Source organism: Trichosurus vulpecula, chromosome 3 (assembly GCF_011100635.1).
Source record: "Trichosurus vulpecula isolate mTriVul1 chromosome 3, mTriVul1.pri, whole genome shotgun sequence".
NCBI lineage: Eukaryota > Metazoa > Chordata > Mammalia > Diprotodontia > Phalangeridae > Trichosurus > Trichosurus vulpecula.
In genome coordinates, this window is record NC_050575.1 from 198,418,179 (window position 1) to 198,430,435 (window position 12,257).

The window sequence follows — 12,257 nt, forward strand, 5'->3', positions numbered from 1 at the left end:
GAGGAGGGAGAGCCCACCAGGGAGCTGATTTCCTCAATATTCTTCCCAGAAACAGGCCTAGGAAAGCCAAAAAAATCAAAAGTACCAAATGAAAAGTTATGTCACAACACAAAGATATTCTGGATTTCAAAGGTGTGGTTTTTTTTTTTTTTTGAAGAGCCACTGGATTTGAAGTCAAAAGGCAATATAGTAAAGGGGAAAGAGAGCACTGATTCTGGATTCAGAGGACCTGGGTTCAAATCCTGCCTCCTGCCTCTTTGACCTTTGGCAAGTCACTTGAATTCTCTGGGCCGACTTGATTTCCAGTAAAATTTGTAAAAATGAGGGAGTTGTACTAGATGACTTCTGACATCCCCTTCGAGCTCTAAACCTGTGGTCTATGGTTTAGATTTGAATCCTTGTTCTGTTGATTGTTACCTGTGACAACGGGCAGGTTAAGCACTGGCACTGGAGTTGGAAGGACCTGAGTTCAAATGCAGCCTCAGACACTTACTAGCTGTGTGACCTTGGGCAAGTCACTTAACCCCAATTGCCTTGCCTTCCCCTCACAAAAAAACAAAAACAAAAAGACATTGGGCAGGTTACTTAATGTAATAGACATCTATTTCCCAGTCTTGTAAAACAAGGAGGTTGAGCTGCCTAGTCTCTAAGTGCCTTTCCTGTGTTAATTATTTTTGGGTATCCTATTTGTAGCTTTCTTTGTATAGATTTGTTTTTGTCTCCCCCATCAGATTATAAGCTCCCTGAGGGCAAGGATGGTCTTTTTGCCTCTTTGCTTGGCACTGTGCCTGGCACATAGTAGGCTCTTAATAAATGTTGATTAATTTCTCTTGTATTTCTGACCCAATTGGGTGGGCGGGGCTGGGCTTTGCCCTTCCCCGTGGGCTCTTAAAAATCAGGCAGCTTTTGCAGTTTAGCTGGGAACACATTTGTAAACCAGACCTATTAAATTAGGCTTTCTCCCCTGGCTAGCTCAGTGGGAAGAGAAATCAATACCACATAGTCCCTGATACCCCCCCCCCCCCGCCCCATATAAAACAAGGCAGTCAGAGCCAGGCCTACACATGGTTATATGAGGAACTGGCAAACTTCTCTATACCCCGCTCCTCCTCGAGTTCTGAGGCCGAACCCTGATTATAGAATAGCGCATTATAACACCACTTGTAACAGTAACAATCCCTTAACGTTTGTAAACTATAACACCCTGTGCAAAGCGCCTTCACAACCATTATCATACATATATGACCATTCTGTGTCCATTTAATAGCTGACATTTATGTAGCACCTTGAAGCTTACCAAGCATTTTACATATGCACTCATTCAAACTCCAGGGCAACCTTGCAAGGCAGCTAAGTCTTCTGAATATTATTTCCGTTTTACAGTTGAGTGAAGAAGGTGAGTGTCAGAGAGGACAAGTGACTTATTTGCCCCCAGCCATGCAGCTAGTATCCTGACCATTGGTGGTCTAGTATGATGCCACCCTGCCTTCTTTGGGTCTGGAATTTTAAGCATCAAACAACCCTGTGCAGACAGGAATCATCCTTGTTCCACAGATGTGGAAACAGGCTAAGGGAATTGACTTGTTCGACGTCACACAATAAATTAGTGGAAGGATGCCACCTGGCACTTGGGTGCCCCACCTCCTAGTCTGGGGCTCTTTCTTCGATGTCAAACTCCTCCTCCCACTTTGCATGATAGATGTGCTCCTGACAAGTTGCTATGAATCTGATCCATCTTTCTCAGTGACATTAATGTTTCAGAGATGTTTAATCTTGATTTCTGGTAGAGCTTCCTCACTGTAGTGCTCTGACTTCGTTTCCCGTCTTCCCTGGTCTCTTCAGCCTCTGTCGAACATCAGTATAAAATAGACACTTAAACACAGAGGAATTCTATTCCCTGCCCACCCTGACTGTATTTTGTAGATTTAGATTTTGGGGGGCCCTCAAAGGGCATACTATTAAAAAAAATTCCATCCTGAAACCAGCAAAATCATGAAATAGTTGTCGTTTCGTCCTTTGTTCTTGAAGAAGACCATCAAGGAGGTAATGCTATGGCTTGCAAGTGAATTGGATTTAAGTGAGGCAGGGCTGTGCAAAGTCACCAGCCTCTTTCTCCTTTGGAGCCGTCTGGGTCCAAGTGGCCAGATATAGAGCAGGATGACTGAAGATGGCCCCCATGAAATAGTCCTGAAGAGGAGGTATCTTGGAGGATCTAGGTCCCTGCTTCCATGTATTCTCAAAACAAACCGCTGTCTGATAGGGCCTTGGGTAGCATGCTTTATAATGAGAGGTCTTTTCTTTTACAGGCATTCTACTATGACTTGGATAAGGTAAGTGTAACTGTTTCTTGTCTGACTTGGAAAAGTAGCATGGGGAAGGGGAGGGTATGGAACATGTGTGTGTGTGTGTGTAGAACTGGGGTTGTAAGGCATTTGGGGTAGAAGCCACTGATGGCTGGCAAAGCACAACTGAGGTTATTTTTTCTCTCCTCCTTGAAAGCAAACGCGCTCGGTGGAAAGGCATATTCGGAAGATGGAATTCCACATCAGCAAGGTCAGGCTCCTTGGGGAGATTGGGTGAGTGGGGAGGCAGTCCTAGGTCCTCCCAGATCTATACGGATGGCAGTGACTTAAGGGCCAGCTCCTGTTGGCTTCCCCGGGGAAGTTCTTGGTTTGACATTGCCCAGATGATCTAGGCCAGCTCTGCCTCCCAAAGCCTGGGACTCTGATGCATGCAGGTGTCCCCTCTCCTTAGACCAGCTCTTTGGAGTTGACTAGCTAGATGTGCTCATCATCAGGCTGCTTGCTTTCTTGGAATGAGTTCCTATGTAGCACGCCTGTGGAGCAGGGTGGGGGTATTTGAAGCTTCTAGGTAGCCTGGTTGCCAGATGCTGTCTGCTTAGTCTTGTAGCCTCAGAGTGGCTTTGTTTGGGACTGGAGGGAGGGACCTCGATGGAGACAGGGCTGTAAGCATGAATTGCCCATCAGGGAAAGAGCTGCTCTCTGAGACACCAGCATGCCTCCCCTGCCTGGGAGTGTTGAAAGAACATGTGGATTCTGGCAATGACGTGGAATGCACTGGAGACAGGCCCGTTGAAGTCTTTCCACCTTGGCTGTCTCTCTGGGAGTAGTCAAGCCTGCCTGGCTGGAGAAAGCTATGATTTTTAGCTCTGTGTGTGTGTGTGTGTGTGTGTGTGTGTGAGAGAGAGAGAGAGAGAGAGAGAGAGTGATGTGGGCTAAGGCAGGGAATTGGGAGCCTGGGAGAGAACTTGCCTCAAACCTCCACCCTCTTATATGGAGAAAGTCCCTGGTTATTTGAGGTCTCTAATGAAAATATCTTTAGTTTTTAAAATGGTAATCTAGTCTAGAGCCATGTTCTAGATGTTGGAAGAACTGTTAACGGCTTCCATGTTCCTGTCTGAAGGTGTGGTGTAGGAACTCACTTGAGTTTATAGAGCAAACTTCTTGGCCTGGGTAGATCTTGATAGTAAGAATAGTCCCTTACATTTTGTGCTTCACATTTACTAACTGGTTTCCCATTCAGTATCTTAGCTGATCCTTTCATCTCTGTGAAGTAGGCAGGGCAGAGACCCTCCATTTGACAAATAAAGAAACTGAGACTTGGGCAAAGTGAATTGATGCCGTAATCTAGGAGAGAGAACATCGTATTTAAAGTCAGAGGGCCTAGGTTTGAGTCCCAAGTTTGTACTTTATTATATGCCATTAGACAAGATGTTTCCCTTTTCCGAGTATCAAATTTTCTCCTCTAAGATAGGGGAAAGGGGAGAAGAGGACAAGTTTGATTTCCTTCCTTTCCTTTCCTTTCCTCTCCCCCACCTTTTAAATCCTATACCTTTCCCCAGGTCCCAGAGCTGGTTAGTAGAGCCCAGGTGTCTTGACTCCTGCACTAAGTTCCCTTCAGACGGGCAGATACATACCATCTCCTAGGTACAGTGTCGACCCCCACCTTTTTCTGTGATGATAGCAAAGACACCTGTTCCTAGCTTTTGATCTAGACTCTAAAAGACTAGAAATTTGGGGGGAATGGAGAGGGGAAAATCCTGTGTGTGTGTGTGTGTGTGTGTGTGTGTGTGTGTATATAGATATATATACACATCCTCTTAGGTGGAAGAGCTCTATGAAGATTACTGTATCCAGTGTCGGCTGCGAGATGGTGCCTCCAACATGCGCCAGGCCTTTTCTCTGTCCCCTTTGACAAAGGCTTCCCGGGAGAGTCTGGTGGAGCTGTACCGAAACCTCCAGGAGTGTACTGAGGTAGGGGATAAAGGCAGAGAGGGAGGAAGCCTACTCTTTTCAGGAGGCCCCTCTCCAAGATATTAGGGTTTGTAAAAAAAAAAGGGAGTGATCCCTAATGCCCAGAAAAATGGAAATCGGGAAGTTGTTAGACAAACTGCCCACAGAGTTGTTGTTTCAGTGAGATGAAATGATCTGAGTTCCTATGTCCTTACAGTGTCAAGTGAAACTGCCTCCTCCCCACCCGCAATCTGCCACATACTAATTCTGTGACTTGAATTCTTTGACATGGGCTATATTTCTGGCTCTAGAATCAGTCTGTGGGAAAAGGCCCCTGAGTCATTCAACAAATATTAAGTGCCCTGTGGTAGGCATGGGGGAGGTTGAAGGTAAGGGGGATGTCTTTTTTTTTCCCCTTCATGTGCCCCTAATCCCTGGTTGTGAAAATAATCTTTTCCTACTCCCAAATTTTCACAGAACCTCCCTTCCCTCCCCGCCCCTTACTTTCTTTCTTCACAATCAAAGAAAAAGAAAATTTTTAAAATATGCTTCAATTTGCTTTCAGAGGTTCATCCATTCTCTCTCTGATGGTAGATAGCATTTTTCATCATGGATCCTTTGGAATTGTCTTGATCAGAGTAGTTGAGTCTTTCACAGTTAACCATCCTTACGATATTGCTGTTAATGTGTACAATGTTATCTTGGTTCTGCTCACTTCACTTTGTATCAATTCATATAAGTCTTCCCAGGTTTTCCTGAAACTGTCCTACTCATATCTTATAACACAGTAGTATTCTATCATTCCCTGGTTCCTTCTGTCTCCTTCATGCTCCTTGCCATGCTATGTGTATATATTATATAATCTTTTCCCTTTTCTTCTCATTAGTTCTAGGAGGGGCAATAAGACTGAGGTTACTCCCAGTTGGGCAATCAGAGGAGGCATCATGGAGGAGGTAGCATCTGAGCTGGGCATTGAAGGACAGGAAGGATAGCAGTGGGTAAGATAGGGAGGGAAGGAAGTGTAGGTAGGGCATTCCAGGCATAGGGAATAATAAAAGCCAAGGTATAAGGGATAGAAAGATACCAGGTGTGTTGGGGGTGTAACGAGTAGTCCAGGAGGTCCTTTGTGTAGAAACTTATTTCATGTTAAATTTGTACTGACTCAGCTCTCTGTAGAGGCAACTGGTGACACAATAGATAGAACACTGGGTCTGGAATCAGGAAGATCCAAGTTCCGATCCAGCCTTAGGCATTTACTAGCTGTGTGACTCTGGGCCAGTAACTTGACCTCTGGCTGAGTTTCCTAAAATAAAAACAAAACAACAAAAAAAAAGATTGCTTCTACCTCCCAGGATAGCTGGGAGGACCAAATGGCACGATAGTTGTAAAGTGCTTAGCCCAGTGCCTGACACACAGTAGGCGCTACATAAATGCTCATTCCATTCTCTTCTTTCCTTCCGTGTTCTTAAGGTACCTTAAGGTGCTTTTCTCCACATAACTTGCTGCTTCTGGGTGTGCCTGTGAGCAAACAGAGAAGACATTTTTTTTTTTTTTAAAGAAAGAGAAAAAATTTTCATTTCCCTTCTTGGAATTCAACCCTCCCTAGTGTTCTCATTGTCCCAGACTTAACCAGAGGGAGGCTAGAGGCAGTGGTGGATGCCTGTAATATTTCTGGTGTGGTGATGTCCTGGCAAGCTCCAGTCATTTCCCAGCGGGGTGTTGGGGTGGGATGGGGAAGGGTGTGTTATTTCAGAGCCTTGGGTGGGGGCGGTGGTGGCAAAGGAACAGAGATGGGCAGCCTGATGACTTGGTGCCTTGTGGGGCTTTGCAGGACATGTGTTTGATTGAAGGGGCCCTGGAAGTGCACCTGGGGGAGTTTCACGTCAAGATGAAAGGTAACTAGGTGCAGTTCTTCAGGATAGGATTAAGGTAGAAGCTCACATTCCCCACCCCACCACTAGATGTTCTTAGTTGGCATACTGAGTCAGGCTCACCAGGGGTTGGTTGGGTGACTAGGAGGGGGAACTTCTGGGATGGGGGGAAGCTACAATGTCCTGAATGCCTAGCAACCACCCACAAGTCCTGTCCTGGGAACTCTGTTAGTTTGCCTTGATGGGAATTTGCCTACCACAGTACCATCTACTCCAGATGAGCAAGTGCCTGGGTTCCAGGTTCCACAAAGGAGCCAGCATGGCACACTGGAGAATCCATAGCAGACTGCAGTTGACTTTCCCTAGGACTTTTCAGCAAATCACCCATTTCCTTCTCTCTTGGGCTTCTTGTCTTTACCTTCTAGCTTTGTTTTGGTGTCTGTGGAAGCTTTGCCTGGAACTAATTGGGAGGAGAGGCTGTCTATTTTTTTTTTTTTCTTCTTTGGCTGTGATTCTTGTTGGGAGTCCTGTGGGTTGAATCTCTGGGATGACCTGGTTGACCTTCTACTCTACTACATGAGGCTGGGTTGAAAAACATGAGCTGTTTTTGATTTGTCCTTGTTTATAATAATATGTTGGGAAAGTTCTTAAAATTGGCTATTCCTCTGGTGCCTGGGACTGTTTTGCTGGCCATTTCTCGGAGCTCCCCCTCTTTTGCTCCCAGAAGGAACCTTTTATAAATGAGGGAACTGAGGCCCAGAGAGGGGTGACTTACCTGAGGTCATAGTGCTAGTTAGTGGCTAGAAGGGGTGGTAGGAGAACACTCACTTGAGGAAGGGGGCTAACATGTGAATATTTGTCTTCCAGGGCTGGTGGGCTATGCACGGCTATGTCCAGGAGATCAATATGAGGTAGGTAGAGGACAAAGTAAGTAACCTGTTTGCTTAGGTGACTAACTCAAAGACTGTTCTCCTCCACCTAAGGAGTCATTTGACCATATGGATGTTTTCCTAGTTGTTCATATAGTCCAGATGCTCAACTCTCTTAAGAGAGCAGCTTGTCACAAGAATGGGGAAAGACCAACCCTAGCTCTGGTTTTTATTTTTAGACTTCAGCAGACACTGGTAGAAATGCTGGTGGGAGTCATAGGATCTTGGAGGTGAAAGGGACCTCAGAGGCTATCTAGTCCAACCCATGCCTGAGCAGGAATTCCCTTAATGATGCTCTCCAAAGATGGTCATCCAACCAGCATGTAAAGACCTTCAGCAATGGGGAACCAACAACCTCCTGGAACAGCTGATCCTGCTTTGGGATCATTTTAATTGTTAGCTTCTCCTTGTCAATCTGAACTCTGCCTCTGCAACTTCTACTCATTTCCAGTTCTGCCTTCTGGGCAACACAGAATTCTTCGTCTGTATGACTGCCCTTCATGTAGTTGCCCTTCAAGTCTCCTTTTTTCCAGTCTTCCAGATAACACAGGTTTGTATCTCTCCCACGTCATTCCTAAGAGGTGGCACCTGGAACTTTTCAGCATACTCGACGTTATGTTTTCCTCTCTCCTGGGCAGTCGTTAAGATTTTTTTTTCCTCAGTGAATAAATATTTATTTTCTTTCTCTCTCATTATTTCTAATTAAGAAGAAAAACAAAGCTCTTATAAAAAATATGCAGAGTCAAGCAAGACAAATTTGCCCATTAGCCATAGATGAAAATGTCATTCTGTTCCTTGAGTCCATCACCTCGAGGTTGGAAGCTGGGGAGCATAGATCGTCACTGGTCCTCTGGAATCGGGACGGGTCATTGCATTGCTCAGAATTCTTAAGGCTTTCAAGTTGTTTGTGTTTATGGTGTTGTCATTATATACATTGTTCTTTTTGGGGAGGTTGTTTCCAGCTTGGAGCTCTTTAACCACTTCAAGGACAAATCAGAAAAGGCGCTGACACGGCTCTTTCTCTGCTCCTCTGACCCTCAGGTATTTCTCCGCCTGGGTCGCCAGAGGTGGAAGCTTAAAGGCAAGATTGAGACCGATGACAGCCAGACCTGGGATGAGGAAGAGAAGGTGTTCATCCCCACCCTCCATGAGCACTTTGAAATCAAGGTAAGGCTGATCCTGCAGGAGAAAGGAGGAGGGTCCCTAGGACTGGTGAGCCCCCTGGTTGTCTGCCTTATGAATTCACAGATAAGGCCTCTGTTTCCCAGCATCGTAGCTTCTCTTTTTTCCTGTGGTGTCTATGCCTATCTGTCAGGAGACTCCTTGGCCTTTGGTATGGCACAAGTAACCAAAGAGGCAACTTCTAGAGCTTTCGTGGACCATGGTCTGAACTGTCTTTGGAAAGAATGGGAATCAATACATCTGCTCAGGTGCCAAGGTCCAGAGCTTCCAGCATGGCCCAACTGCCACCACCCTGGTGTGGGCCTTGTATCTCTTCCTTTCTGTACTAGAATGCCCGCTTCAGACATTTACTAGCTGTTGTACGACCGTATATGACTCACTGAATCTCTCTGGGTCTCAGTTTTCTTATCTGTAAAATGGGAGGGTTTGACTCCACAACCTCTTCCAGGCTGCTTTTCCTGACTTCAGTCTTTTTCTTCTCTAATTTCCTTCACAACTTCCTGACAAGCCATCTTTCCTATGTACTGCTGTGGTCATGTTATTTCAACTAAAAAAAAAAAACTTCCGTGACCTAATAAAAATAATAAACTACGCTTACACAGTATTTGAAGCTTGGCAAAACACTTTCCTTACAACCCTATTAATTGTCCCAAACTGGCATAAATTCCCAATTTTGGCATCTGAGGACTTCTCCTGATTTGGCTCTAACCTTACTTTTCTTATCTTCTACTATTTGCTTTTGTAGGTTCTACATGCCTTGGGCTACTCTGTTCCTGTTTTCCTTCGGAAGTCTTTCCTTTCCTTCAGGGCCTGAGTTGGATATCACCTCTTCCAGGAAGCCTTCCCTGATATCTTTCCTTCTTCTACAAGCTGAAATTCTCTCTTTTATCTCTCTTTGGATCTCTAGTTTGCACCTCTCATATTCTCCCTTGTATTGGAGCTATTTAGGTACACTCTTCACCACGCCTCCCCCCCTGCCCATTTATTAGGTTATAGATGCTTTAAGAATAGTGTTTGAATATTTCTTAAACTTTCCTAATGTTTTGTACATAAATAGATGTGTAGCAAGTAAGACATAGGAGTGAAGGACTCTTGGATTTGGCAGCACGTAGTTGGGAGTGGGATCCCCAGGGGCTGGATCCAGGTCACCCTTCCTGCTCTCTCGCATGTGGGTTCTTGATCTGCTGCTCAGTCCCAACCATTTCTGGGAGTGTGCCAAGGGACTAGGGCTGGTGGGTCTCCCTTCCAGGTCATGGAGCTTCGAGGTCTGTCTACACTGCTGGTTGGTACAGTGACCTGTGACCTTGAGGACTTCTTCACTGCTCGGCCGCAGACCATCGTTGTGGACATCACAGAACTGGGGACCATTAAGTTACAGCTGGAAGTTACCTGGAAGTGAGTATAACTTCTCCCACCCCGGACTCCATCATCCCCACAAAAGAGTCCTTGAAATTCATGATGGCCCCTGAGAAGGAAACTGAAGGCCTCTGTCTGTCCACAGAATGGACTCCTTGAACTAAAATCTTTCTACGTGAACTTCCTTGGACCCCAAGGTACCAGCCTCAAAAGGATTCTGAAATCTTTCAGCCCTGTGCCTCTGATGGGCTTTGGTGGCTCCCCACCGTGGCCCTGTCACACATAGCAGCACTACCTGCCGTTTACTCTGGGGGGAGACACCTTCTGATGTGAATGGCTCTGTTGATGGGGATGGGTGAGTGGGTGGCACATCTGCCCCATCTCCCAGCCTGTTCCACTTTGGGCAGAAGAGCATGGGATTCCAGCCTTGGCCAACTAGCCCCAGCCTCATCTGCTGCAGTTGAAAGACTGTGGGATGGTTCCACTCTGGGCAGGGGCAATAACTTTCAGGAATGGGTTACAAAGGATGGGATGAAAGAAGGAAAAATCTCTCATTCTCTCTGTCTTCCTGCCCCCAGAATTTCAGCCACTTATTCACAACTGATATGAAAAGGCAAAGGTCAGGCTAGACCTGACCCAACATACTTTAAAAACAACCCAAAAAAGACATTCTGGTGTCGTGTATGTGTCTGTGTCTGTGTGTCTGTTTTTGGTAATTTGCTGCTCAATCTTTACTACCCTTTCCTGCTGGGGAAAGAGATGTTTTTTCTCCTAAGTGAAGCTAGCCCTCCTGTGTCTAGCTGGGCCTGGCTCAGTCCCCATAGACAAAGATGGTTACTTGATGTTCTTACCACAGGTTGGTGAAGAAAGTGCTTGCTCTGTCTCAGCCTGGACATAGTTATAAGGTCTAAGAGCAGGAAAGGGACTCTACTATTTTTAGCTTCTGTTTTAGAGGTCTCTGGTTAGATGGAGAAGTCCCAGGAAGGGGAGGCATATCATGGGGGAAAATCTGGAAGTCCTGTAGATTGCAAGGTCAGTTGGAGTCAAAGGTGAAAGGCCAACACAAATGTGATTGTGGGGCGTACTGAGAGGCAGCGTCCAGTATTCCTGCATCCAGGAGAGTCCCATTGTACTTGGGTTCTTTTCATTTGGGGTGCCACATTTCAGAAGTGTCATTGATAAGCTGGAGCTTGTCCTGGGAAATCTCAGCCAGGACAGTGAAGAGACGAGAGGCCAGGCCATACAAAGCTTTTGTGCGTGGGGATATTTCAGCCAGAGATATATGCGGTAGTTCATCTCCAAATACTTGAAGGGCAGGTGTGAAGAAGGAGGGACCAGTCTTCTGCTTGGTTCTAGTGGAACTAGAACCAAGGGGTGGAAATCACAAGGTGGTTGTTCTGGTTTGTTTTCTGGCTTCACAGGAGGAGAAAATTCCTAAAATTCCAGGTCTGCTTTGGGAGGTAGTGGCTCTCCATCACTGCAGCTCATTAGGCAGAAGGTAGATGACAGCTATGGTTGCTGTGTAAAGGATTCCTGTTCGGGAATGGGTTGGATTAGATGCCCCACTGTCTGTGATCATTTTAATTTAACCCTGTCAGTTTGCAGATGAAGAAACTGAAGTGTGGAGAAAAGTTACTACTTGCCTAAGGTCACATAGAGAGAAGTTAGGAGCAGGTCCACTGCCATCTTTCTCTTTCCTGCTCCCTTCCAAGATCTTACGCAAATATCTCCTATTTACAAAAGACCTAATGCTTCTTGAGGCATTTTGTTTGTGGATAGAGAGTTGGATTTGGAAAGACCTGAATTCAAATCCTGTCTCAAACAAACTAGCTGGGTAACCATGGGCAAGTTTCTTAATAGAAGGACAGGAATTTAAGAATACCTTGCAGGACTAAGCAAATTTTGGGGTCAGTCAATGAATCTGGTCCTTGTAGTGTTGACCTCTTTCAGCTTCGTTTCCTCATCTGTAAAATGGGTGCGGTGACAGCACTTCATAGGGTTGTTGTCAGGATCAAATAACATCTGACGTGCTTCTTTGCAAACCTTAGCATCATGGTGAAGAGGGCGCAGCCCTGGGCATGAGAAAGGTTGGGGAATAACAGAATTTAGAGTTGGCTGGGGCCTTAGAGATGATTTGGTTATAGGTGGCTAGGTGCTCAGGAAGGAACTTGGGAAGACCTGAGCTCAAATCTGGTCTCAGACACTGACTGGCTGTGATCCTGGGCAAGTCACTCCATCTGTCTGCCTCAGTTTCCTCATCTGTACAGTGGAGATGACAGCACTTCCCTCTCGTGGTGGTTGTAAGGATCAAACGAGGCGTTTGGAAAGCACTTTGCAAACCTTAAAGTACTACATAAATGCTAGTTATTATTCCGTTTGACCCTTTCATCTCATCGATGAGGGAACTGGGGCCAAGAGAAGTTAAAAGGTTTGTCTGAGATCATGGATTAATGCACAAGTCCTAATAGAAGTGGGTATTCATTGGATCCAGGGTCCAGGTGCTGTGGTCAAGAGATTTAATAAAATCTCAAAAGCATCTGTGCAGAGTAAGAGATGGAGAGCTGCCTTGGGCTGGAGCTTTGCAGTTCGCATGGGACGGCAGCCGGAGGAGTGGATCGGGGGGAGCGTCATCCCCATCTCAGCCTGCTTTCTTGGGTGTGGCTGTG

The 12,257-nt window shown here is 45.8% G+C and overlaps 1 protein-coding gene across 1 annotated transcript in view; it reads left to right on the forward strand.

Annotated features, from left to right (window-relative positions):
• Positions 1–12,257, forward strand: part of RIPOR3 (RIPOR family member 3) — a 53,867-nt gene that overhangs the window by 14,615 nt on the left and 26,995 nt on the right. The window contains exons 4-10 of the mRNA XM_036751599.1: positions 2,307–2,330; positions 2,500–2,553; positions 4,125–4,274; positions 6,085–6,148; positions 6,992–7,035; positions 8,095–8,220; positions 9,485–9,630. Coding sequence (XP_036607494.1) covers positions 2,307–2,330; positions 2,500–2,553; positions 4,125–4,274; positions 6,085–6,148; positions 6,992–7,035; positions 8,095–8,220; positions 9,485–9,630 — 608 coding nt within the window. The remainder of the gene's footprint in view (positions 1–2,306; positions 2,331–2,499; positions 2,554–4,124; positions 4,275–6,084; positions 6,149–6,991; positions 7,036–8,094; positions 8,221–9,484; positions 9,631–12,257) is intronic.